Source organism: Oryctolagus cuniculus, chromosome 10 (assembly GCF_051225735.1).
Source record: "Oryctolagus cuniculus isolate XC-2025 breed Fujian yellow rabbit chromosome 10, ASM5122573v1, whole genome shotgun sequence".
Lineage (NCBI taxonomy): Eukaryota > Metazoa > Chordata > Mammalia > Lagomorpha > Leporidae > Oryctolagus > Oryctolagus cuniculus.
This window is the reverse complement of record NC_142876.1, coordinates 34,577,545-34,604,532: the sequence shown is the minus strand read 5'-3', so window position 1 is coordinate 34,604,532 and position 26,988 is coordinate 34,577,545. Positions and strand designations below refer to the sequence as shown.

General features: G+C 36.8%; 1 protein-coding gene across 7 annotated transcripts in view; it reads right to left on the bottom strand.

Moving 5' to 3' along the window:
- The window catches only part of RIT2 (Ras like without CAAX 2), a 346,805-nt gene that overhangs the window by 155,017 nt on the left and 164,800 nt on the right, over positions 1 to 26,988 (bottom strand). For 6 of the 7 annotated variants that reach the window (XM_089304901.1, XM_051851090.3, XM_070049812.2 and 3 more), the window contains 1 exon segment: positions 22,314 to 22,505. In XM_089304901.1, the coding sequence (XP_089161027.1) occupies positions 22,314 to 22,505 (192 nt within the window). 7 annotated transcript variants of the gene reach the window in all.

Here is a 26,988-nt window from a genome sequence, read left to right as displayed (position 1 = left end):
GCCACAGCAGAGAGCTGGCCTGGAAGAGGGGCAACCAGGACAGAATCTGGCGCCCCCACCGGGACTAGAACCCAGTGTGCTGGCGCCGCAAGGCGGAGGATTAGCTTAGAGAGCCGTGGCGCCGGCCATAAGAGGTTTTAATAAGCCTTCAAGAAACATAATTCTATCCATTTTACAGTACCTACAGATCAAGAAAGAAAGCTGCCAAACTTATTTTATGGGTCATTGTGACAAATATGTCAAAACTGGACAGGGGGATTCCCACAACAAAATTATAAACATATCTACCAAAGAAATCCCAAGCAAAAAATAAGCAAATCAGTAAAAACAATTCTGATAAAAATCAAAATAGGATTTCTAATGAAAGTGTGCAAACTTACTCCAAAAGGCATATGAAAGCATAAACATCCACAGATAAATAATACAATTACAAAAGCAAGAAATTCACCATAAAAATTAGGAAGATATTGTTATCCTACAAATTTATAATGAATTATGTTTCTATATTAATTTTAATTAGTAATGTATAAGAAGACAATGGAATGATTAGTGTTATAGAAATGTATCTATGAACACATGAGCACTTACTTTGTGTAATACTGAAAATATCTGATATTTGGTCACAATAGATTCTTATAATGGAAAAAATACTAAGTCTAGCTTATACCAATATACAAATCAAATGTTAAATCCATTAATAATCTAATGTCAAATTCAAAACATCATCATTATTATATTTATTCTAATACTATATTTTATTACTCTACTATATAGTACTTTTATCAGAAAGAGATAAAGAGAATATATTTGTGGCTTCAAGCAGGAATGATTTTCAAGCTGCTTAATAACAAGTACAAAATGGGCATCAATGAATCAGAATAGAAGCTCACCCTGACATTTGAATAGAGTCCTGTGGGTCTTTGCATCCAGAGATGCTTATCCTTAGTTCTTGGACCTTAGGGAAATTAAGGTAGGGACATGAGAAACTACGGCAGCAGCGGGCACTAGAGCAGCAGGAAACCCAGTGGTCTGGGAGGTGACTATTAACAAAGGCCACACAAGTATTTTATATTTTAACAACAAATCGGATGTGCAGTACCATTGTGTACCAACAACATTAGTCCTGCCCTGCTAAGGTATAAGCTTTTAGGTAAATAACAAATTATAACTCACAAAGGGAACTTGAAATAGTAACGTACAAATAGAATAACAGACTGAGTTGTACAATCATAGCATAAAAATCACAAAGAATCAGGATATATAAGAAAAGCCTATAATTAATAAAAAGTAGATTAAATGAATAAAAACATGGGAAAAATGTATGAGACAAGAGACACCAAATTTTCATGCAAAATGCCAACCTAATTAATAATGATGAGAATAAAAATAAAAAAAATGAGATGAAATTTCACATGTTTTGAGGAGATGGTACATAAATGTTCATGCCACGTTGCAGGTAATGCAAAAAAACTGAAGGAAACATTTTATAATGGATTGATAGACAAATTTAAGTACATTTTAGAGTATTATTATATAGGCATTAAAATAATGAGCTCATTGTATATACTAACATAGATAGCAATGCCACAATATTGTGAAATAAGAGAAAGATGCAAACATGCACATGCATAAATATACCTATATATCTTATCCATATTCTTTGTATATGAACATGCATATATGTATCCCATAGGATGATTTGTTTGTATCCTATATGATGATTTTATATTTGCATATCACAATAGGTAAGACAATTCCTATTTATTTCTATGTATACTTGCTTTGTAAGCATATAAAAATATGTATTTTATTGTATTGACTATTCCTGCTCCAAAAGAACAAGATTGTAGGGATGATGAGAAAAAATTATGAGAAAAAACAGAGCAGAAAAGAGGCTGGCCTTAGCAAGAAGCTGAAATAAAAGCTGAGGAAGAAAAAAGAGGAATGTATATTTATAAGCATGATTTTCATTTCATTAAAGAGAAATAACTGAAGCAAATTTAAATATACATAGCTACTTATACATATCTTCTCCCTGGAGTATTTTCACTTTAAGCTAGTCTCTTTTAGAATGAAAGTTTTCTTTTCCTCTATTGAATATCAAGCTTAATAAGCAGCAAAAGATGGGGTGCCCAGCCAGGCAGTGTTCACATTACATTTGCAGTAATATGCTCTGCCCGTTATTACAGCTCTATTTGCCATCTGGCAGCAACCAAATCATTCAAGTTTTCTTTTATTCTCAAAATAAAAACTAAGGCCATCTCTCATAATGTCTCATGTTTATACAGACACATATAATGCTGACTATGTAGCAAAACAGAATCATAAAACAGTCAAAATCCTGTTACATTAATGTTATTTATCACCATGTGAATTTATTTATAAGAAATATCCCATTTGATTATAAGAAAGGAGTCCTTTTTTCTTGATCATGCCTAATTAAAAAAAAAATTTAGAAGAAAAAATGGTAAATCTTCATTCAAATAGAAGCATGATATATTTAAGGCACTCCAATGATAGATCGGAAAACAGATGATATACATCATTAATTGCTGTGTATAAAATTCCACACTTCAAAATCTGTCTTGCCTGCCCCAAATTCAGTCTTATAATTATGAAAATAGCTTTATTGTCTTCACTAAGATAACCAGTAGTGAAAACAAAAGCAGCTTTTCAAGCTATTTCTGTTCTTCTCATACAACACTGAAGACCTAAACTGGCCAAAATTCCTTTCTTTCTGCCATCATTCTCATCATCAACCTCAGAATCCAAAGCTTTAGCGACTGTACTCATTAATTTTTTTAATGGCCTTTTCTCAGCTCAGCATGAAGATGTTCTATGGGGTCATTATCTCAAACTTTCAGTTTCCACCCTTTCCCCTTCAATTTTTGTTCAAGACAAAAAGAACAGCAAAATCTGTGTCTCTGTATTCACTAAAGTTTCTTTTCCTGCAGGAAATATCTTTTTTTTTTTTTTTTCTGATTTGTGTGAGCTAGTTCCTCCTTAAATTAGGAACACAGAGGAGCTGTGTAGGCAGATGTATAAACAAATGGACTTGTTGGGGAAAGTACATATGCGCTGACAAGTGCCTAGATCACAACATGAGGGCACACCAATGTCTAAATTTCAAAAGCACAGGAAGTAGGGAAGAACTTGGCATGACAGAGGTGCACAAGGGCCACATCTAGATGGGATAGAGCTTCAGAATATGCTGTCTAAATTGTTGTAGCTGTTGAGCACAAGGGGAAAAGATGTTATCAATTGCCAACCGATTTGGAAAAAAACAAAGACCAACCTCAAGGCAGAAATCCACTAATGATGCTTAACACAGGCTGGATAGACTCTATTATAACCATTATCTCACCAAACAAAACTGACTCAGCGTTGCCCAACTTCTATCAAATATTAAGGTGGTTCTTTATTCTCCACATCCCTGAAAAAGGCTGGATAGGTAAATTTTGGTTGTTATCGGAAACAGCAGACTTTCTGGGCCAGACCCCGGCGCAATTAGCTCACAGATCTATTTTAAAAAATAAAACTTAAAATTCAATTACATTCATGGCATTTAAATTAACTCATGGCAATTTGGAACAGCTAGCTCTATGCAAAACCTACAAGCTCTAATCACTCTGGCAGAGAGTCTGCTGGCCAAAGAACAAATACGCAGGTAAATCATGAGGGTAAATACTCTTCTGGCAATTGCTGACCTGATAATACTGAACAGCTCCTCCAAGGAAACAAACCAGCAGAGCTGGAAAGACTACACAAAAGCAACTTTTCTTGGAGTGGTAGTGAGTTACTAAGAACTAAGGAACTATAGTGACATCATGTAGAGTACAAGAAGTAATGTCAAAGCGAAGAGACAATGATCTGGAACTTCCTGGTCCACAGAGGTACACACCTATCCAATGATAACCAACTGGAGCCCAGATACCCACAAAAGTGGCCACCTAAATTGTAACTCAGGGACTGTCAAAGAGGTTGGAAGAGGTTGGAAGGCATCACTCAGGATTTGCGTTGGGGCCCAAACATCCTTACCCCAAGGATGAATTAAAGTAGATGAGACCCAAAAAGGTCTGTAACCCAGTATCCAATCATCTAATTCGTGACTGAATTGAATTGATGTGGGATTTTTAGTCATCTCAGTCATCTACCAGAGTAACAGTGACTATCAAACCAAGAACTTTAAAGAAGGAAAAGAAGGCATTAGGGACTTGCTTTGTGGCAGAGTGAATAAAACTGCCACCTGCCATGCCAGCATTCCCTAAGGGTACTGGTTCATGTCCTGGCTGTGCCACTTCTGACCCAGCTTCCTGCTAATGGCCTGGTAAAAGCAGAAGCAGTAGAAGATACCCCAAGTACTTGGGGCTCTGCTACTTATGGGAGACCCAGAAGAAGCTTCTGGCTCCTGGCTTTAGGCTAGCCCAGACATTGCAGTTATAGCCATCTAAGGGGTGAACCAGAGGCTAGAAGATTTCTCTCTGGGTCTCTCCCTCTCTTTGTAATTCTGACTTTCAAATAAATACATAAATTGCAAAAGAAAAGAAGGAATTATTAAATGGATCCATAAAAGTAGTTACATATCACAAGTGTTTAATAACTGTGTTTAGTAATTCAAGTGACAATTTTTAGCCAAGAGTTGAAATTTTAAAGATGAAATTTCTAGAATTATACAAAAAATAAAGTTAAGAACTCAGTAGCTGGAAGAATACAGGAGTGGGGAATTAAAGAAGGGAGGGGGGCGTCGCTGTGGTGTAGCTGATAAAGCCACCGCTTCCAATGCCTGCATCCCATATGGACGCCAGTTCGAGACCCGGCTTCTCTACTTCCAATCCAGCTGTCTGCTATGGCCTGGGAAATCAGTAGAAGATGGCCCAAGCCCTTGGGCCCGTGCACCCATATGGGAGACCAGAAGGAAATTCCTGGCTCCTGGCTTCGGATAAGTGCAGCTCTGGCTGTTATGGCAAATGGCAAATTGGAGAGTGAACCAGTGGATGGAAGACCTCTCTCTGTCTCTCTCTCTCTGTCTCTCTCCTCTCTCTATCTCTCCTTTCTGTGTAACTCTGACTTTCAAAAAAATAAATAAATCTTTTTTTAGAAAAAAAAGCAAAGAAGTGAGAAGTGTGATACAGGGAGCATGGTGAAGAACATCTTCAAAATAACAATTAGATTAATATGTGACATTCTAACAGACTATGAATATCATAAAACACAGTGTTCACATTGTTAAGTGAAACTAGTTGCCAACAAAGACAGATGTACATGTAATATTGCGCCAAGAGGATATATTCATAGCAAATATGCATAGGATATTTATCAAAATTATAAATGAAATATTATAAATCAACACTATACAATTCAAAGAGCTAAAATTGTACAGACTATATCCTTTTAAAATCAGAGAAAATTGATGGAATTTAAAAACAAATGGAAGCTAGCAATTTATTATATCATAAGAAATTAAGAGCTATACTTTTGAAAAAACTCATGAGTTCAAGTAGAAATGACAATGAAGTTGGGAAATACTTTGAAATGAATAATAATAAAAACATCACTTGAAGAAATTTAGAATAAAACTATACATTAAAAGCCTTCTTTAGTTGGACAGTTATAACCTTATATTCATAAGTTTTAAAAAAAGATGGATGAAAACCAATCATTCCATAACATTCTGTAGCATTCAGAAACAGAATTGCAAACTAAATTCCAACAAATTAGGAATAAGAAATAATCAAATAAAGAGTAGGGAATAATGAGATGGAAAATTTCCAGCATAACATTAACATAATTAGATATGAAGAATAATATCTTGATATTATTTAATCCATGAATGCATGGCATGTTTTCCATATAAAATGAATCTATGGAATTCACTTCTAATAAAATAAAACAAGTTAAAAGTTGATGCTTTGGGAAGAATAATAAAATCGATAAACACATGTGAAAATGATTCAAGGAGAACAAAATAAACTATGCCTGGAATTAAAAAGTGGATGTCATTTCATATTCTGCAAATAAGAGTGGAGGCTAATTTAATAATTTTATTCTCAATAGTTGTCTGATTCTTAAAATAATCAAATTCATTTTTTAAAAGCTCACCACAATAAGGAATAGGCAAATAATAGTTCATCAGTTAATTTATTCCAAATCTTTTAATAAATAGCCTCAATTTGTGCAAATTATTTAGAGAACAGATAAAGAAATAAGAATTACCAATTTCTTTATGATCATCATAACTGAGCAAACAGTGGTAGATCATGATATGACAAAAAGAATACAAGTCAATCTCAGTGTTGATCTGAGATGTAAATCAATCTGAACTTAGCAATATGTTATGGATAGTATATCAAGACTTGGGTTTATTCTAGAGATGGTAGATTTCACAGTAAAATTAAATCAATGAAATTCCCAACCAAAAATGAAAATTAATGAAAGATGTACAAGTTTTCTTTTTAAAAATATCTAAATAGTATGCAAAACATTGAACATGAAATGATAGTATTTATAATATTTATTGATTAAAATACTCAACATTGTACAGTTGTACATTTTATTACCCCAAGTTTATCCTTGTAGGGTTTACAATCCATTAAAATTCCAACAGGTGGGGTTGGTGTGAGTAAGCGTGTGTGCGCTTGTATGTAGAAATTTACAAGAAAACATGTTTATGGAGGTGGGGGACAGTAAAAATGGGTAAGAAAATTCTAAGTAAAAACAATACATTTGAGGCCTTTCACCAGAAAATATTAAGACTTATGACAAAACTTCTGCAACAGAGATGCTATGTTATGGGACAAGATTAGATAAATAGACTATCAAGCTCATAGGAGAGTCCTCAAATGAACTAACACAGACACAGAAAGTTGGTTTATCACAAAATGACACAGCAGATAAAGGAAGGAAACAAGATCTTTTTCACAAATGGTGCTGGTTAAATTGATTGTAATGTAGACAACAAAATAAAACTCCATGTTTGATTCCTTTCACAGGAATTCCAGTAGAACTGTAGTTATTAGCATGAAAGATTAAATAAATTATGTAAAGGAAAACAAAGGGATCAATTTTTACAAACTTGGAATACTTTCATAAAATAGCTTCACTAAAGCACTAACCATAAAATAAAAGATTGATAAGTTGTACTACATTAAGAATTTCTGTTGAGTGGTCAGCATTGTGATGCAGTAGAGTAAACCACCTCCTGCTATGCTGGCCTACCCTATGAGGCTCTGCTTCGCTTCTAATCCAGCTCCCTGCTAATGCCCTGGGAAAAGCCGCGGAAGATGGCACAAGTGTTTGGACTCTGATGCCCACATGGAAGACCCAGATCAAATTCCTAGCTTTGGCCTGGCCCAGCCTTGGCTGTTGCAGCCATTTGGGGAGTGAACTAGTGGATCGAGATCTCTTTCCTCTCTCTGCCTCAGTCTCTGTCTCTCCATCTCTCTCTGTAACTCTGCCTTTTAAATAAACAAAATAAATTAAAAAAAAAAAAAAAGAAAGAAAGTCAGTCATGGCTTAACTTGGTATGCCACAACACTGGTTCCTCCTTAAATAACAAACCAAAAAAAAAAAAAGAGTCTCTGTTGATTAGTAATATAGTAAAAGAATCAGAAGACAAGCTATGATGTAGGGGAAAATAAATACCATGCATATTTCTGACAAGTGGTCCACATCAAAAATGTTCAAGAAAGATTCCATAGTAGAACACAGAAGACCAGGAATAGAGTCAGTGAACTTAAAGACAGATCAGTAAAATTTACTCAGTTTGAACAATGAGAAAATAGTCTAAAAGTAAAAATTAGAGAGTCTCTGGGATTCTATTTAATATTTGAATAATTAGAAATCTGATGGAGCTAAATATATATGATGCAGCTAAAAATATTCAAAATAATCATGGTTAAAAGGCTTCCAAATTTAGAGGTACACATTGGCCTTCAGATTCAAGAAGTTAAGGTTGGGACAAGCATTGTGGTACATTATGTTAAACTGTTCTTTGAAACTCTGGCATCCCATATTAGAGGGCAGATTTGAGCCCCAGGCTGCCCTGCTTTCAATCCAGCTTTCTGCAAATGTGCTGGGAAAGCAAAGGATGATGATACAAATACTTGGGTTCCTGCTACCCATGTAGGAGATGAGCATGGAGCTCTAGGTCTCTAGATTTAGCCTTGTCCAGACCTGTGGCAATTTTGGGTGTGAACCAGCAGATGTAAGAACTTTCTTTCTCTGTTTTGAAAGATTTATTTTATTTATTTGAAAGAATTACAGAGAGAGGTAGAGAGAGAAAGAGAGAGAGAGAGGGAGATCTTCCATTCTCTGGTTTACTTTCCAAATGGCCTAATTGGCCAGAGCTGAACTTATCTGAGTAAGAAGCCAAGAGTTTTTCTGGATCTCCCACATATGAGCAGGGACCCAAGCACTGGGCCATTTTCCACTGCTTTTCCAGGCACACTATTAGGGAGCTGGATCTGATGTAGAGCAGCTGCGACTCGAACCAGCGCCCATATGGTATGCTGGCACTCCAGGCCAGGGTTTTAACCTGTTGTGCCATAGTGCTGGCCTGCCTCTCTCTCTCAGGCTTTGCCTTTCAAATAATTAAATAAATCTTTTTTTTTTTTCTGACAAGCAGAGTTAGACAGTGAGAGAGAGAGAGAGAGAGAGACAGAGAGAAAGATCTTCCTTTTTCCATTGGTTCACCCCCCAAATGTCCGCTACAAAGCCAGGAGCCAGGTCCTTCCTCCTGGTCTCCCACGCCGCAGCTGGAGGATTAGTCAAGTGAGCCACAGCATTGGCATAAATCTTTTTTTTTTTTTTTTAAAGAAGTCCTAAACGAGTTGTACCCAGTAAAGCTTAAAATAACACATCATAACTAAACTTCTGCAACCGAATATAAAGAATAACTCATTAAAATATCCAGAGAAAAATTAAACACTACCTATAAAGGAAAATGATGGAGAATTTCCCATCTGAACCATGAAAGACAGATGGAAGTGACACATGCTTCTTCAGGTGCTGTAAGAAAAGAGCTGTCAATCCCAAATCTTGTATCTAGTGAAACTGTCCTTCAATGTTGAAGGGAAAACAAGGACATTCTCAATGAAGGAAGTCTAACAAAATTTGTTGCTAGAAGATTGAGTTTCATAAAGGATGAAAGGGAACTCTCCAAAAAGAATGAAAATAATAATAGAACGATGAGGGATTCAGAAAATACCCTAGAATGAGTGAAAATAAGAGTAAATGTAAAAAGACTACCATTCATCTAATGAGCTTTTAAATTTATAGTTCATATTTTAAGCAAAGTATATGGTATTATCTGATACAGTGTTTAATATATGCAAAGAAGGGGCTGGCACTGTGGTGCAGCGGGTTAACGCCCTGGCCTGAAGCGCCGGCATCCCATGTGGGCACCAGTTAGTGTCCCGGCTGCTATTAAACACTATTAAACACAGCTGCTCCACTTCCCATCCAGCTCTCTGCTGTGGCCTGGGAAAGCAATAGAAGATGGCCCAAGTCCTGGGGCTCCTACACCCACATGGGAGATCCGGAAGAAGCTCCTGTCTTCAGATCAGCGCAGCTCCAGCCATTGGAACCAATTGGGGAGTGAACCATCGGATGGAAGACCTCTCTCTCTCTGACTCTCCTCTCTCAGTGTAACTCTGACTTCCAAATAAATAAATAAATCTTTAAAAAATGCGAAGAAAGTAATTGATATGATTATATTTATTTATTTATTTTTCAACTTTTATTTAATAAATATAAATTTCCAAAGTACAACTTTTGAATTATAGTGGCTTCCCCCCATAATCTCCCTCCCACACACAACCATCCCATCTCCACTCCCTCTCCCATCCCATTCTTCATCAAGATTCATTTTCAATTGTCTTTTATATACAGAAGATCAACTTAGTATATACTAAGTAAAGATTTCAACAGACTGCACCCACACAGACACACAAAGTATAGAGTACTGTTTGAGTAGTAGTTTTACCATTAATTCACATAGTACAACACATTAAAACAGAGATCCTACATGGGGAGTAGGTGCACAGTGACTCCTGTTGCTGATTTAACAATTGACAATCTTATTTATGATGTCAGTAATCACCCAAGGCTCTTGTCATGAGCTATGGAAGCCTCTTGATTTCACCAACTCTGATTTTATTTAGACAAGGCCATAGTCAAGTCGGAAGTTCTCTCCTCCCTTCAGAGAAAGGTATCTCCTTCTTTGATGGCTCATTTTTTCTGCTGGGATCTCACAGAGATCTTTCATTTAGGGTGGGTTTTTTTTTGTTTTTTTTTTTGTTTTGTTTTTTGTTTTTTTTTTTTTTTGCCAGAGTGTCTTGGCTTTCCATGCCTAAAATACTCTCATGGGCTTTTTAGCCAGATCCGACTGCCTTAAGGGCTGATTCTGAGGCCAGAGTGCTATTTAGGGCATTTGCCAATCTATAAGTCTGCTGTGTATCCTGTTTCTCATGTAGGATCATTCTTTTCTTTTTAGTTCTATCAATTATTATTTGAAGACACTGCTCTTATTTATGTAATCCCTTTGACATTTAATCCTATCTTTTTGTTCAATTATGAACTTAAACTGATCACTTTAACAAGTAAGATGGCATTGGTACATTCCACCTTGAGGAGATTGAATTGGAATCCCTGGCACGTTTTTAGCTCTACCATGCTCACTTGGACTCACTGCTAATGGTAGAGCTAGAAACATGCCAGGAAACATGCCAGGAGATGATTATATTTAAAAGTGGGTAAAGGGACATATATTGAGGGAAAGTTTCTGTTCTCTGCTTGAAGTGGTAACACATTGATACCTTGGACTGTGATAAGTTACATATGTCTACCATAACACTTAGGTGAACCACTACCATAAAACTATATAAAGTATTATACTCAAAATTATAAATACATCAAATAGAAATTTAAAAAGATGTTCAAATTATCCACAAGTATGCCAAAACACATGCACACACACAGACAAACAAGAAAAATGAGAAAAAATTAGAAACCGAAGATAATTAATTGATAGCTATGAGTCCTCACCTATGAATTATTACTTAAATGAAATGATAGAAATAAGAATTAAAAAAGCAAAGATTGCCAGAATGGAATTAAAAAGTACAATCCAGTGAAATTCTGGCTATAAGAAATGCACTTCAAATGTAATAACCTTGGTTGGTTGAGAATAGAAGGATGGAAAATATATGTTGTTGTATTGGCATGGTATCTATATTAGTATCAATTAAAAGAAGCTTAACAGTAAATGAAATTACTACAGGCAAGAAGGAAATTACATAATTGTAAAAAGATTAATTTTCCAAGAGCATAGCAATCCTAAATATGTCCATGCCAACCATCAGAGTTTCAGAATATACAGGGTAAAAGCATGTAAAGTTGAATGAAAGGAAATGCACTATTACAGCAGAATAATTCAATATCCCATTTTAAGCAACTGACAGAAAGCCAACAAGTATGAAGAAGCATAGAACAACATCTACTTGACATTTATTGAACACTCTGTATCCACAGAATACAGAAACTTTTCAAGCTTCCAGAGATTAACTAAAACAGACTATATCCTAGAACATAGAACATATTTTAACAAATTTTAAATAATTAAAATGATACAGAATATCTTTTTTTTTTGACAGGCAGAGTTAGACTGAGAGAGAGAGAGAGAGACAGAGAGAAAGGTCTTCCTTCTGTTGGTTTACCCTCTAAATGGCCGCTACAGCTGGCAGGCTGTGCCGATCCAAAGCCGGGAGCCAGGTGCTTCCTCCTGGTCTCCCATGCTGGTGCACAGCCCAAGGACTTGAGCTATCCTCCTCTGCACTCCGGGGCCACAGAAGAGAGCTGGACTGGAAGAGGAGCACGCGGGACAGAATCCACTGCCCCAACCGGGACTAGAACCCAGGGGACCGGCATCGCAGGCAGAAGATTAACCCAGTGAGTCACGGCGCCAGCCACAGAATATCTTCTCAACCATATTACTTCACAGAAGAGGAGATCAATAATAGAGAGACAAGAAAAAGTGTCTAAACTTTTGGAAATTATAAGCACTTTTAAACAATCCATGGGTCAAATATGAAATCTCATGGAAATTTTTAACATAGAATGGGGGCTTAGTGATGTAGTGGTTAGGACACCAGCTGGGATACCTGCATTCTATTTCAGAGTGTCTGGATTCAAGTTCAGGCTCCATTCCCCATTCTAGTTTACTGCTGATGAGCACCTTGCGAAGCTGCAGCTGATGACTCAATAGTTGGATCCCAACCACCCATATGGAAGGCCCAGATTGGATCCCTAGCTCCCAGCTTCAGCTTGGTATGAGTATCAAATAGAATTATGAGGAATTCTTAATGTTAAGGCTTATTACATAGCTGCAGTAATCAAGTCTGGTGGTAGCAACAGAGAGATAGACACATACATCAATGGAATAGAATTGAACACCCACATTTAAATTCAGACAAATATGTCCAATTCATTTTTGATAAAAGTATAAAAGCATTGCTATTGAAAAGGGATAGCTTTTTCCTTAGATAGTGCTAATGTAATTATACACCTACCAGCCAGGAAATTAAAAATAAAACACAAAATATTTATACTTGTAGATCATTAATATGGATTATGGGTATAAATATAAAGCAAGAACTATGAAATTTCTGGGAGAAAATCTTAGAGACCTAGGTAGTCTTAGATTTGACACCTAAATCATCATCCGCAAAGGCAAGAAAAGTCAATAAATTGGACTTTCTGGAAATTAAAAATGCTTCTCTGTGAAAGATTCTGTGGGAAAGGGACTAAAAGTTAAACTACAGACAGAGGAATCATTTGAAAAATCACATATTTAACAAAGGCATTGAATCTATAATAGACAAAGATCACTTTAAATACAATGTTAAAAGTCAAATTATTTAACTAGAGAATGATAAAAAGATATGCACAGGCATTTAACTGAAGATAATATGCAGATGGCACACATGAGAAATTCAGTATCATTAGTCATTAGAATGATACAAAATAAAAACATCAGATATCACTACACACAGCGACACAGGACACTTCAAAAAGAATTTGTAATTTAACCTACTTATACACTTTTTTTGAGATTACAAGTTTGGCTTAAATCTCTAATATATGTGTATTTATATATAAAATTACACAAACACATGTTGAGGACAACCAGAAGAATGACTACTGAGAGTTGAAGAAAATTTTTGGAATGTCAGAGCTTGGGCAGGCCAGGACACCTGGGGAAGAGCATACCATCTGAAAACTTGAGTGGGATCATGCAAAATGTGAAACTTTGCCTACTAAGGATTCACTTTCTTCTGGCAGGTATTTGATTAAAATGGCTTTCAAAAATATTAAAAAATCATTTCTGAGCAACTTTGTAATCTTGGCTTTCATTTCAGGGAACCAATTTGATTTTCCAAACAGCTTTTTCTTTCCTCTTTTCCTAAGAAGAAACAGGCTTATTTCCACAAGGCTTCACTGACTTGTCAATTTTACAAACACAGTCAATGATCCATGAAAACCAAACATTCCTGTGCAGCAGAAGTTAAATAAGGAAGGGAAGCAAACAGTTGCAATGTTAGTTCAATCTGGGCAGGTACAACCTCTGTTCCAATGAAACACATAGGTATCTAATGGAAGGTTATTTAGTTGTAGGTGTACAATACATATGGTATAATTAAGACTTTCTTTTGTGATAAAATTACCTAGAAGATTGGATTTAATCTGCAATATTTTCAACACTTTTTTTTAATGCTGGTATTGATTTCAAATTTTAAACCTGTGTGTTTGCATATATATATGTCTTAAATATTTCATTTAAGACCTCCCAAACGGCTGAAGGTTTTAGGCTTTCATTTATAGGTCCAAAAGGATAAAGTTATCATTCATATTCTTTTATTTCTATTCTAACCTAGTGGTTATTTAACTTTAGCATGCTCCAGAGTCACCCAGGGAATGTTTGTCAACAGATCCTGTGCCCCACCCCAGAGTTTCTGATTTAGTAGGACTAGGATGGGGCTTGATAATTTATGTCTCTAACAAAGTTCACATGTAATTCTTTCTCCCATTTTGAGAACCACAGTTCTCAGCTTCCAAATAAGAATTTTCCCATACATGGAAAAATTAGTTTAGCTTTTCAAGAATGATAATCGTATTGGAAGGGGGAGGGTGTTTATGGCCCATCTCCAGATTACTGAATTTTATTTGACTCATGAATTGTTAAAAGAGAAATAATTTTTCAGAATTCTCTTATTCATACTGTTATTGAAAACCTGCTTATGAAAGGAAGGGAAAGGCAACAAAATTTAACTGAGAAAGAAGCTCAATGTCGACCTAATTCCAACAAAGTCTTGGTCAAACCAGCGGGGATGAGGGGAAAGGTTCTGGAAAAAAAAATATGATTACATTTCACTGGAAATGGATTTTTCCAGAAACGTTTGGACTTCTGGAAAGGAGGCAAACAAAGCATTTGACAGCCACAAACTGTCTTACTGACAATAACCCCCTGCTCCTGCTCAGCGGGGAATACTTCTCTAAAGAGTCAAAGTATATATTTTGTGTCTGTCATTGATTTTTTCAAGGACACAAAAATTGAGTAAAGACAAACCCAAGAGAACCTGATTGTTTTGATCATAAACTATGTTATATTCTAAAGTATATATGCCACTATATTTCTTTTTTTAAAAAGATTTATTTATTTGAAAAGCAGGGTTACAGAGAGAGATATCTTCCATTTACTGTTTCGCTCCCTAACTGGCCTCAACACCTGGGGCTGGGCCAGGCTGAAGCCAGGAGCCAGTAGCTTCTTCCTGACCTCCCACGTGGGTCTTTTGCTGCTTTCCCAGACACATCAGCAGGATCAGAAGTGGAGGGGCCAGGACTAGTACTAGTATCCATATGAGATGCAGGCATTGCAGGTGGTGGCTTTACTCACAATGCTGGCCCCAGGATATTTCTTTATTATTATTATTATTAATGTATTTGAGAGGGAGAGAGAAAGAGAAATAAACAAACACAGAGATTTCCCACGCACCAATTCACTGGAAAAATGCCTGCAATGGTCACCAGAGCCCTCGGCTGGCACCAAGGCCAAGTACTAGAAACTCAATCTAGGTCAGTCAGGTGTGTGACAGGGGCCCAAACTCTAGAACCATCCCCACTGCCTCCTGGTATGCACATTAGGAGGAAATTGAAATGGGGAATAGAGCTCCAGGCACTCTGACGTGGGTTGTGGGTGTCCTAAGCAACATGTTAACTACTGCTCCGCACACTCATTCCATTAGTGTACTTCTTAATCACGTCTGGAGGAGTCTATCATTGGTACCCATTGCAATGTGTGATACTGCATTGATGACTTCAGGTACCACTGAGGGGTGTAGCTGAGATCTTCAAACCTCACTGCCATTGTGTCACCTGCCATCTAATCAGTATGATCTATGAGAATGGAATTCATGGGCAGTCAGTACTATTGCTTTCACTTGAGCTACCATCATTTCTCATCCTGATGACTAGATCTCCAGATCAGTCTTCCCATCCAACAGCTAAAGCAACAATGAAAATGTGTTCGTGCTGTAACCGTGCTCAAATCTTTTAAACAGTTTCTCCCTAAAGTAAAATCAAAATTCCTTATCAAAGAACTGTCAAGACTCTATGCAATCTTACCCTTCCATCTCACTAGCAAGAGGTTCTCCAACAGGCTGAGCTAAATTCCACCAACGAAATTTTATAACTGCTGTTGGCTGTATGTGAATTGCTCTTCCACCTGCACTCCCAATTTCGAATGGCATCTGAGGCCCTCTGACTTCCCTCTACAAGTTTACCCATGGCTCTCACTCACCCACTTCACATTCCACCTCTGTTCTGTTTTATTTTTCCTCTTGCTTGTTTCAGTAATCTAAATTTTGTGTGTATTTGTATGTAATGTGTGTGTATAATTTATTCATAGTATCATTTTTGCATTGTGTAGTTGTTATATACATATACATACTGAAGTTATTCATTATCTGTCTCCTCCACTGTAATTTCAGATTCTTAAGAGATAGAGATTTTGTCTGCATTATCCAGCTCTTTATACCCAGTTTCTAAAAGGATGTCTGTTGCCCTCTAGATGATTGTTAACTATTTATTTTAGTAAATAAATTGAATGAAAAATGATTATAACAAAATTATATATGTAAGCATCAAAAAATTGATGTGGACTCAAATTCAAGTCTACAACTTACCACTTTTTTGTAAATTACATAAAGCTCTAATCTGTGTTTTCATCTCAATTGGAACTAATATGTTCACATTTGTTTAAACTGAATTACCTATAAAATGTTATATGAAGGAAAAATAGAAATAAAAATAGAACTAATTAACTCTTAGTTGAATATGAGTATCAATCCTCATAATAACAGGTAAATTATCAAATATATTTCCCTTTAAAAAGTAAAACCTCATCATTTGGCAAAATGTGCTTATATGAATTATTTAATACAATAATTGTAAAAGATAATTAAGCAGTATTTTATTTTTTAAGTTTGAGTGGTATTTGAAATTAATTATAGCTTTGTAGAACATTCATTATTTGATATATACTTATGTGTTGTCTTTGATTAAATGTGTCTTCAAGGCAGTCACGGTCTATGAAGTTATTCTGAGAATGCTTGATACGTGTATGCAGGGTAGGCTCATCTTCCCGGCTCCTCACTAGGCACTCCTGCTGCTTTTCTGCACTTGTAAGTCTCAAGACTTATTTTCTCCTCTCTCTGTTTCCTCTCCCCGGCCTATCCTAAAGTAACTGTCACCATTCACCTGAACCTTCCTGCCTTGTCACAATATTTCTCCATTTGAAATCTTCCCTTCCCAAATATTATGCTAACACCGATATTTCTTGGTTCTCATGTACCAATGCATGTATAGGTGGTAGAATATTGTTCAATGTTTAATTTTGATGTCACTTTGGTTTTTTCAACCTTCTTCATATGCATAGATTCTGAGGAGAAGAGAAAGTCCTTGAGCTCAGAGACTGGGTTTACTCATCCCCTTTCTTTTTTCCAAAGCTGTCTCCATTCTGCTAAGTTGGGCAGATGATGTAGCGCCCCATAAATGTTATGTTTCTTGGTAAAGCAATTCTTATTCCACCGCTCCAAATACTCCTCTCAGTAAAGGACCAGACCTGTTTTCATTAGTTATCTAACTGGAGAATTAATAAAGATTCTTTTATGATCCCAAGTCAGCAATTGAAGAGTTACTCAGGTTGTGAAAAAGATTTAAGCCTCCAGCTGAGTTTTAAGCTGCAATTAGACTATCAGGATTTAGGGGTTTCTTGTGGAACATCTTCCAGGTAAAACAGTTTGGGGTCTGCAGCTGATGTAAAACATTTCTAATCTTGATCCCAAATCCCTGGAACTTACTCTATTCCTAGCACCATTTTTATGTTGCACAGTTGGTCGTGGTTTTACAAACACGGGAGACAGGAATTACCACCTCGCATTCCTAATGTGATGGTAGAAGACATAGTAAATAGAGAGAAGATCATGGAAGCTTGTGGACTAATTGCTGTCTTGGAATTAAAAAAAAAAAAAAAACCTTCAGAAAGTAGGGACAGAGTCTAAACAAAGCTGTTCAGCTGGTCTTTTGGTAGTTTTGAACCTCATTTCCTTACCTGTATTTTTCTTCACACACTTTCTCCTAACCTCCAGGTATTAATAACTGTTCATCCAGGGCCCAAAGATCCCCACTTCACAACCAAAGATTAACATTCTGATCCTCTTGTTCTTACTTGCCAGTAAAACGCTATTGCTTAGGATCCATTATTGAGAAGACATGGTCATGTTCCCATTCAATTATTGATTGTAGCTGTTATATATATTCCCACTAAACTAGGGTCTTTTTACTTGTTATTGGTTAAACTTATTATTAGATAAAAAATTAAGCTTTTGTACGGTAATGTAATTTTAAAATGTTATCTCAAAAACTACTAAAAAAAAGACAGGGAGAAGGTAAGACAGTGGGAGGAGAGAGGAAATATGATTATGTTCTTAGAATTGTAACTACAAATCACATTGCAGCTTTTAAAAAACTAAAAATTAAAATGAAAAATAAAGTGGGAATAATAAAAAAATCCTAAAACTTATTTAAAAAAACAAATTCATAGGGCCAGCATTGTGGCACAGCAGGTTAAGCAGTTCTTAATACCATAAGGGTTCTGGGTCAAGTCCTTGCTGCTCCCCTTCCAATCGTATTCCCTGCTAATGTGCCTAGGGAAAAAGCAGATGATTGTCCAAGTATTTGGGCCTCTACCACATTTGTGGGAGACCTGAATAGAGTTCTTGGCTTCTGGATTCAGCTTGGCCTAGCCACAGCTATTGCAGCCATTTAGGGAGTGAACCAGCAGATGGAAGATCTCTCTTTCTCTTTTTTGATAATTCTGCCTTTCAAATAAATAAAAATCTATGCTTTTTAAAAAATTCATGATTAAGTAGTGATGGTTGATAGGTCAATGGTGAAACATAGTGAGTTTCAGAATCAGTACACACTGGGTTTTGTCTCTCAGCTCTAACTAGTTGTGTGACCTTGAGCAAATTAGTAAATGTTTTGAAGCCTCAGATGACTCATAGGCAAATTGGTGTCATATAGTAACCCGCTTCATGGGCTTATAGTGTAAGTGAAATAAAGTGTGGGGCATGTCTGGCATTGAGCCTTGCAAACACTACAGGCATCATCAACAACTTAATATTGTTCTTAGACAAAATAGCAGCAGTTTAAAGTTTAATTATTTTTATTTGAAAGGTAAGAAGAGACAGAGAGAGAGAGAGAGAGACATAGAGAGAGAGAGAGAGATTTTCCATTCTCTAGTTTACTCCCTAAACGCAAGGAACAGCCTGGGCTGGGTCAGGCTGAATCCAGAAGCTTGAAACTCCAACTTTTCTTCCAGGTGGGTGGCATGAAAGAAAGTACTTGAGCCATCATCTGTTGCCTTCCAGGGAGCTCATTAGCACAAAGCTGGATCAGAACAGAGGCAGGACTCAAACCCAAGTACTCAGTTATGGGATGTGAGCATGTGAGCAGCTGCTTATCTCACTGTACCACAATGCCCAGCCCCAAAATGAAAATTTTTAAGCAGAGTCCTTATACAGTTTGGCTCAAGGAGTTGAACACTAAGGAAAACATCAAGCACTAAAATTTTGTTTTCTTTTATTTCTGGTAGAAAAGGTCTTGGGATTCCCCCACATGCTTTAGGAATACATCCATCCCATCTGCTCAACCAAATATGGAAAGGAACAACTTTAAGTTATTCCCTTTCAGGGTTTTTTTTTTTTTTTTTTTTTTTTTTTTTTTTTTTTTTTTGACAGGCAGAGTGGACAGTGAGAAAGAGAGACAGAGAGAAAGGTCTTCCTTTGCCATTGGTTCACCCTCCAATGGCCGCCACGGCCGGCACGCTGCGGCCGGTGCACAGGGCTGATCTGATGGCAGGAGCCAGGTACTTATCCTGGTCTCCCATGGGGTGCAGGGCCCAAGCACTTGGGCCATCCTCCACTGCACTCCCTGGCCACAGCAGAGAGCTGGCCTGGAAGAGGGGCAACCGGGACAGAATCCTGCGCCCCGACCAGGACTAGAACCTGGTGTGCTGGCGCCGCAGGCGGAGGATTAGCCTAGTGAGCCACGGCGCCAGCCTCCCTTTCAGTCTTTCTTTGTAGACTGAAGCAGAAAGAGACTGAGCGTCAATCCTACTTCTCTGCTCCTTGCCACTAACCAAAAACACCAACTTCAGTTCTTTCAGGAATTTTGAGACTTCAAATTTATTTCTCTAGTATTCCTCACAAAATTCCTTTGAGCTGTGGATGATCCAGTTGTCAGCATCTTTGCTTTCTTTTCTTTTCTTTTTTTCATGTTTTAGGAGAAGAAATGGAGAACTAACCTTTCACATACTGATGAAACAAAAAGATTACATATCATCTATGCTTTAGTCTTTGTTTTGTCACAAATGGCAATAGTTTAGTAAAGTCAATTTCTATCAATACAGTCACTTCTCAAATACCCTCATTTCTCAAATACTTATTTTACACCTACACAGAGCAGTTATAAGATTAAAATAAAGTGTGAGTTGATATCATTCTGCAAAGGAAAAAACACTCTGAATTTTTAGGAGTAATTATTTCTATCAGAAACATCACAGACAGAAGTGAAATTTGCTCATCAACACTTCATTATTAGAGATGTTGGTACTTGAGCATTTTTACAAAGATTATGATTTATATTTTAATGGTTTTTCCACTTCCAGTGACTGTCATGTTTACTTGCATTTATTTAAAAGGAAAAGATCTATCAAATCTACAAAAATACTCAGTTTAATGCCTTTTTTAAAAACTATTTGTTCCAACAACTTTTATGATACTTGTGATTCACTTCATTGTTAATCTGAAAGGGGCTTAGCCAGTCTGGGACAGGGTTCCTGTTGAACATGGCTTTGTGAAATACTAAGGACCATCTTCTAGACCAGGAAAGCTAGGCTCAGAAGGTCAGAGGGACACAACTGTTGGTCAGTTTTGGAATCATGAAGAGCAATCAACTCTCAGAGATTCTGGGTAACTTTTGTCAAAAACAGTTTCCTTGCACTACTTGGCAAAAGCACAAAGGGAGGTGAGGCATTCTTACTCTTCAGAGAATTCATTCACTACACCTATACTTCTTTCTTCCTGTCAAGTGTTTGAAAACACAATCATGTTTAACTAGAGAGAGTAACTTGAATTCTGAACCCATAAAAATGCAACCACATCATACTAAATATTGCTCTGTAGAAACTGATCCAACAAAACAAGACAGCAGAATAGGTATGGAATACACAACTATTATAGCTCCTAAAACAATAACTGATTCTCCAAAATGATTAGACTTTCAAATAACGTACTCAACAGTGTCAGCATAAAAGTTGTGTAAAGTCATAGAAACATGTTTGTATTAAGCACAAATTTATATACTTTGGCTCTATATAAGATTTTTTCACTTTAAGATAATATATATTAGGTATGAAAATCCAACCTTTACAACATAAAACACAACAGGAGAAAAACATTTGTTTTAGCCAATATGTCTACCTTTGGAAAGTTTGGCCAGCAGGCTTCTTTAAGCAAGAATAAATTATGAACTGGAATGACATAAACTATTAAAAGCCAGTTCAAATTTAAGGTCAATGCCAATAAAAATGAAGCATTCAAAGTTATAACTAAGCAACTCGATTTAGAAAATTAGATTTACCAAAATTTGATTTGCATGCAAGATCTCAGTAATGTTACTATGTACAAAGTAAGTCCTAACAATGGAATGGTGCAATGACTTGCCTGGTCACTAAATCAGAGCAGCTAAAATATCACTACCATGTTAATATCTCAGAGAAGAAGCCATCATAGTTTGCCCATCAGGTGCTATCGAATAAGCCATTTCTGACCAGATGGGGATAAACTGTACATGAACTATTGAATACTGGTAGTGGATACCGGTGTAAGCTAGAAATAGCTTCTGTCCTCTCAAATTTGTGTCTTTAGAGAAGTTGTGAGACTGAAAATTACAATGATATAGCAGGAGCAGCTTGAAGAAGATAGATAGGATAAATGTTTGATTTAAATTGAGAAATGGTGACTTATTTTGATTCTGGAACGAGAGAAGGGTCTTTTTTTGATTATCTAATACTGCACAAAAATATTCCAAAGAAAAATGGCTTAAATAATTACATTTTATTTACCTTTGATTCTGTCCATCAGAAGCCCAAACAAGGCTCACTTGGAGAGTTTCCTGTTTTATGTGGATGGATTTGGACATCTTATGTAACTGTCAGAGGTGGCTGACAATGGGACATGTAAAATGGCTTTGTCCATATGTGTGATGCCTTGGCAGAGACACCTATGAGCCAAGTCTCATTTTGTCAACATGACTCATTTTATATCAATAGTTTGAGCATGTTTACATGGTGTCTAGAACTAGAATGTGCACCTCAAGTAACAAAAGTAGGAGAAGATAAGGAACTCTGAGAGTTACACAGAATCACTTCTAAGATATTGCTCAAAACCAATCATAAAACTGTTGTGGATTCAGGAGGATGTGAGAATGGTAGAGAGACAGCAAAAGAGTATGTGGGATAGGATACACTGTGCTACCCTGTGTAGTCTACATGGAATCACGAAGATTTCTTGGACAAAAATCATTTGCATTATTTCTCTACTGTAATTCACTCTGAACCCTGGAAAGCAGCCATACACGATACTACATACCCTCAAAGGAAAAGACAGAAGCCAACAAATAAAATTGGCACTCACCTGACGGAACTGTTCCAGGTCAATTTTGTTACCCACCAGCACCAAGGGAATTTCATAGGTGTGGCGGACCTGAAAAATGAGCTCTTTAAACTTGGCAGCCTCCTGGAATGACTGGCGGTCAGTGACGGAGTAGCAGATGATAAAGCCCTCCCCACCTCGCATGTACTGCTCCCTCATGGCTGTGAATTCTGCCTGCAGGAGAAGAACAAATTGTTCATGGGCTTCAGATATGGAAAATGAACAGGAAACCTGAATGCATCAGTATGATATTGGAAGGTTTTGAACTATTAAAAGTGTAGATATTTAATCATAGATGAATGTATTTAAGGTATCTTGGAGGACACACTAAATAGCAAATTTTACTCCTGATTCTGAGATTATATACAGATGTCATAATCAAATTTTTGATACTTTTAGTGACTTCACTTTAAAAAAATGAATCTAAATCTGTATACCAAAGACATTAAAATTACTTGACACTGGGCTGGATACAATTAGCATACATACTTTAGGTGTTTTTCCATTACTACCCTTTTGCAACTGTTCTTGTTTCCCCCTAGAAACCACTGAAAAACTGTTTGCTCTAGGGAAGTTGGCTTCTCTTTGCAAATGAGAGTTGGAATGTCTAGATAATCTATCATAAGTCTTCCATGGTACCTGGGGAATCATACAAATTATCTGTTTTCAAATAAAACACATACTAAAGTTAGACTTTATGAATGGAGAAAGTTATTAGCATAGATATTCCTATACCCAGTAATATATTCAGCTTTTGTTTGATATGTGTTGCAGATGCACATACACAGAATAATATAGATTGTTGAGTAATGGGTCATTTTCTACATTCTGCTGATTCATTCTTGTCTCTGGGCATAGGAGGGTGCTATTACATTTCAGATGGTAACAGTACTCTAACCTAGGAGACGTTGCTTTATCAGTCTTTTGTGTTACATCCAACCTGAACTATAATTTGCTAGCAGCTGAATATTTTTGGCTGAATTGCAACCTGGAAAATTTCTTTAAGTCTAATGTATCCTTCACTGTTCTTCTGAATGTACTGTTACAATGACAAGGGCTAATTAGATACCTGCAGTGGAAAATAGAACACAGAGATTGTGGCTGTGGAACAAGTCATGTTAAACAATAAGAGAACACAAGATACGTTATTTGGACAATTTATGCTATAAGAAGTCAAAGAAAGAAAACATTACGTGGACTCCAGCTGCATTTGAAGATATTCAGAACTTCTTCACCTAGAAAAAGGTTTATAAGCACTACTAAAATACTCTGCTGAGAGTAATTATCTAAACAAATGTTAATTTACTTTGACATGACTTGAAAGATAGGAGCATTTACATTGATCCTGCAACTTTGAAAAATTGGTTGCTTGGAAGCCAAAAGAGAGTGAAAAAGTTAATAGCATCCTGAGTTAGTAGGTAAATCTCCTAGATCATTTGCAATAAAGAAAGAATAAACACAAATACTATCATCATGTTGAAGCTATGCCACAGCGCCGACCCTGACGTTCTTGTATTTTTATTTTTTATTTTTTAATTTTTTTTGGCAGGCAGAGTTAGACAGTGAGAGAGAGAGAGAGACAGAGAGAATGGTCTTCCTTTTTCCGTTGGTTCACCCACCAAATGACCACCACAGCCAGCATGCTGCAGCTGGCGCTCTGCACCGATCCGAAGCCAGGAGCCAGGTGCTTCCTCCTGGTCTCCCATGCGGGTGCAGGGCCCAAGGACCTGGGCCATCCTCCATGCCTTCCCGGGCCACAGCAGAGAGCTGGACTGGAAGAGCAGCAACTGGGACAGCATCCGGTGCCCCAGCCGGGACTAGAACCCGGGGTGCCTGCACTGCAGGTGGAGGATTAGCCAAGTGAGCCGCGGCCCTGGCCCATTCTTGTATTTTGAAAACCCTCTCTAATTCCATCAGAACCCTACACTTGCTGGGCATTATACAGATTGAAGGTGCTAACTGATATTTCCCAAACCTATAATTACATTTTTCAAATGGAAATGACAGATTCATCACAGAAATATATTTGATAGTGGGGCCGGTCTTGTAGTATAGCAGGTTAAGCTGCCGCCTGTAACACCTGCATTGCATATGGGTGTCAGTTTGAGTCCTGACTGCTCCACTTCCAATCCAGCTCCTTGTAATGCATCTGGGAAAGCAACAGAAGATGACTCTAGTGCTTGGATACACACACTCACGTGGGAGACCCAGAAGCTCCTGGCTCCTGGCTTTGACCTAGCCCAGTCCTGGTCATTGTGGTCATTTGGGGAATGAACCAACAGATGGAAGACTTCTCTTTGTCTCTCTCTCACTCTGTGCCTCCTTCAAATAAATAAAATAAATCTTTAAAAAATAAATATATTTGATATTTGGGAAATACAAATAGATTTGTTACAGCAACTGGATATGACTGAAACCCTAATAACATGCAAAAAAAAAAAAAACTGGGAATGATCTAATTTATAATTTAAAGTTTTAATTTCCAAGTATGATGTTAATCATTAAAATTCTGTATTTGAATTTTATAGTAACTTGAAAATTAACACAAACATAGAGAAATAATCAACAGATATGAAAATGTACTCATAAGTCTTTTTCCTTTAAATATTTATTTAGTTATTCATTTATTTGAAAGGGATGAATATGGAGATAGAAAAGAGACAGAGAGAAAGAGAGAAAGAGAGAAAGAGAGAGAGAGAGAGAGAGAGACAGAGAGATTTTCCATCTGTTGTGTAACTCCACAGATGGTTACAATGGCCAAGGGTGGACCACGCCAAAGCCAAGAGCTTCTTCCAGGTCTCCCATGTGGGCACAGGTGCCCAAGCACTTGGGCCATCCTCTGCTGCTTTCCTAGGAGGGTTAGCAGGAAGTTGGATTGGAAGTAGAGCAGCCAGGTCTCAAACCAGCACACATATGGGGGTGATAACATTGCAGGTGGAGGCTTAACATTCTACACCACAGTGGTCCTACTTATAGGGCTTTAATTTATTCCTTTTCAAATAGATCACAGCTAATAATTTATTGTTATAGAAATTTCTATGTATTTACAAGCATATACATGTTCATTCCACCTTTATATATCTTTCTATTCTCAAATGGGAACATAATATACAATTTTACTTTTACTCTTTAATTAAAATATAATAGGCCTAATAGACTTGGGGAGAACATTTCATATAAGCAAGCAAAAATGTTGCTTTTTTCCCATAAAGGCATCACAATTCCTTTTATGTACTACAATTTGGCTAACTACTTGTCCATGAAAAGGTATTTAGATGTTTTCCTTTCATTGCCAATGGAAGCACTACTGCTTTTGTATTCTTAAATAACCATATTGCAGATTTATGTAAACTTGAGAAATAATCTCGCTAGTTAAAGGAGAACATACATTTTTACTTTTGAGAAATAGTGACAATCTTTGTCAAAGACATTGTTTTAATAACATTTTCTCCAGCATGTTATGAGAGTGGCTGCTGCTTCTCATTCTTAATAATGATGCTTAGGATCAAACTTTTCTACCTTTGCAATTTTTTGGGTTAAAAATTATGTTTCTTCACTCTATACTGAGGCATTAGCTATGAGATATATTAGGCATCACCTGTGTTTGTTAAATATTTTCTTCAATATATGTGAATTTTATTTCATTGTAATAATAACATTTTTTCATCTAGAGATTTTTAAAAATTTGGACTGAAGAAAGACCTTTCCATGTGAGACAAAAAAGCAATACAAATAGGGACTGACATTGTGGCACACTGCATTAAGGTGCTTCCTTTGATGCTGGCATCCCATGTGGGTGCTTGTTCCACTCCTGGCTGCTTGGATCATTCCAATTCCCTGTTAATGGCCTGGAAAAAAGAAGTGAAGGATACCCCAAGTGTTTGGGTTCCTGCCACCCATGGGGCAGATCCGGAAGAAGCTCCTGGCTTTGGTCTGGCCCAGCACTGGCCATTGCAGCCATCTGGGGAGTGAGCCAGTAGATGGAAGATCTGTGTGTGTATGTGTGTGTGTGTGTGTGTGTGTGTGTGTGCCTGTCTGTCTGTCTCTCTCTCTCTGGCTAAGTCTGACTTTCAAATAAATAAATAAACATTAAAAAAAACCAATAAATTGACTAGCTCAACAGTAACTGTACCACAAAGCAAAGAATAATAAGTTTGAAAAAGTTCATTAACTTATTAGGAAAATAGCCAAAGAACATAAAGATAAAATTCAAAAAGAACAATATTGTGTGAATTAATGACTAGTATAATTTGTTAGCCAGACTCAAAGTGACATATAAGTCATAATAAAAATATAAATACCAGACCATGCATCTGATCTGTACAGGAAACTCTACCTGTTGTGTTCCAGCATTTATATTTTTAGAGTTCCTTAGTGATTTTGGCTTTGTATCTACATACAGGAGTATATAACCATGTTTATGCTCAAAAACACTCTTTATGATCCTGAAGCTTAGAAAGGGAGTGACATCCATGACTTCCACTCACTCACAGTATGTCTTGTAAAAATTCACCTAACCTCTCAGCAACCCAATTTCCTCCTTTGTCAAAAAGGGATTAAAACACACTTAACAGGGATGTAGAAAGAATCAAATAAGAGAACAGATGTGAAAATGATTTGATGAATTTTTAAAATACAATACAATTTAAGCCTATTA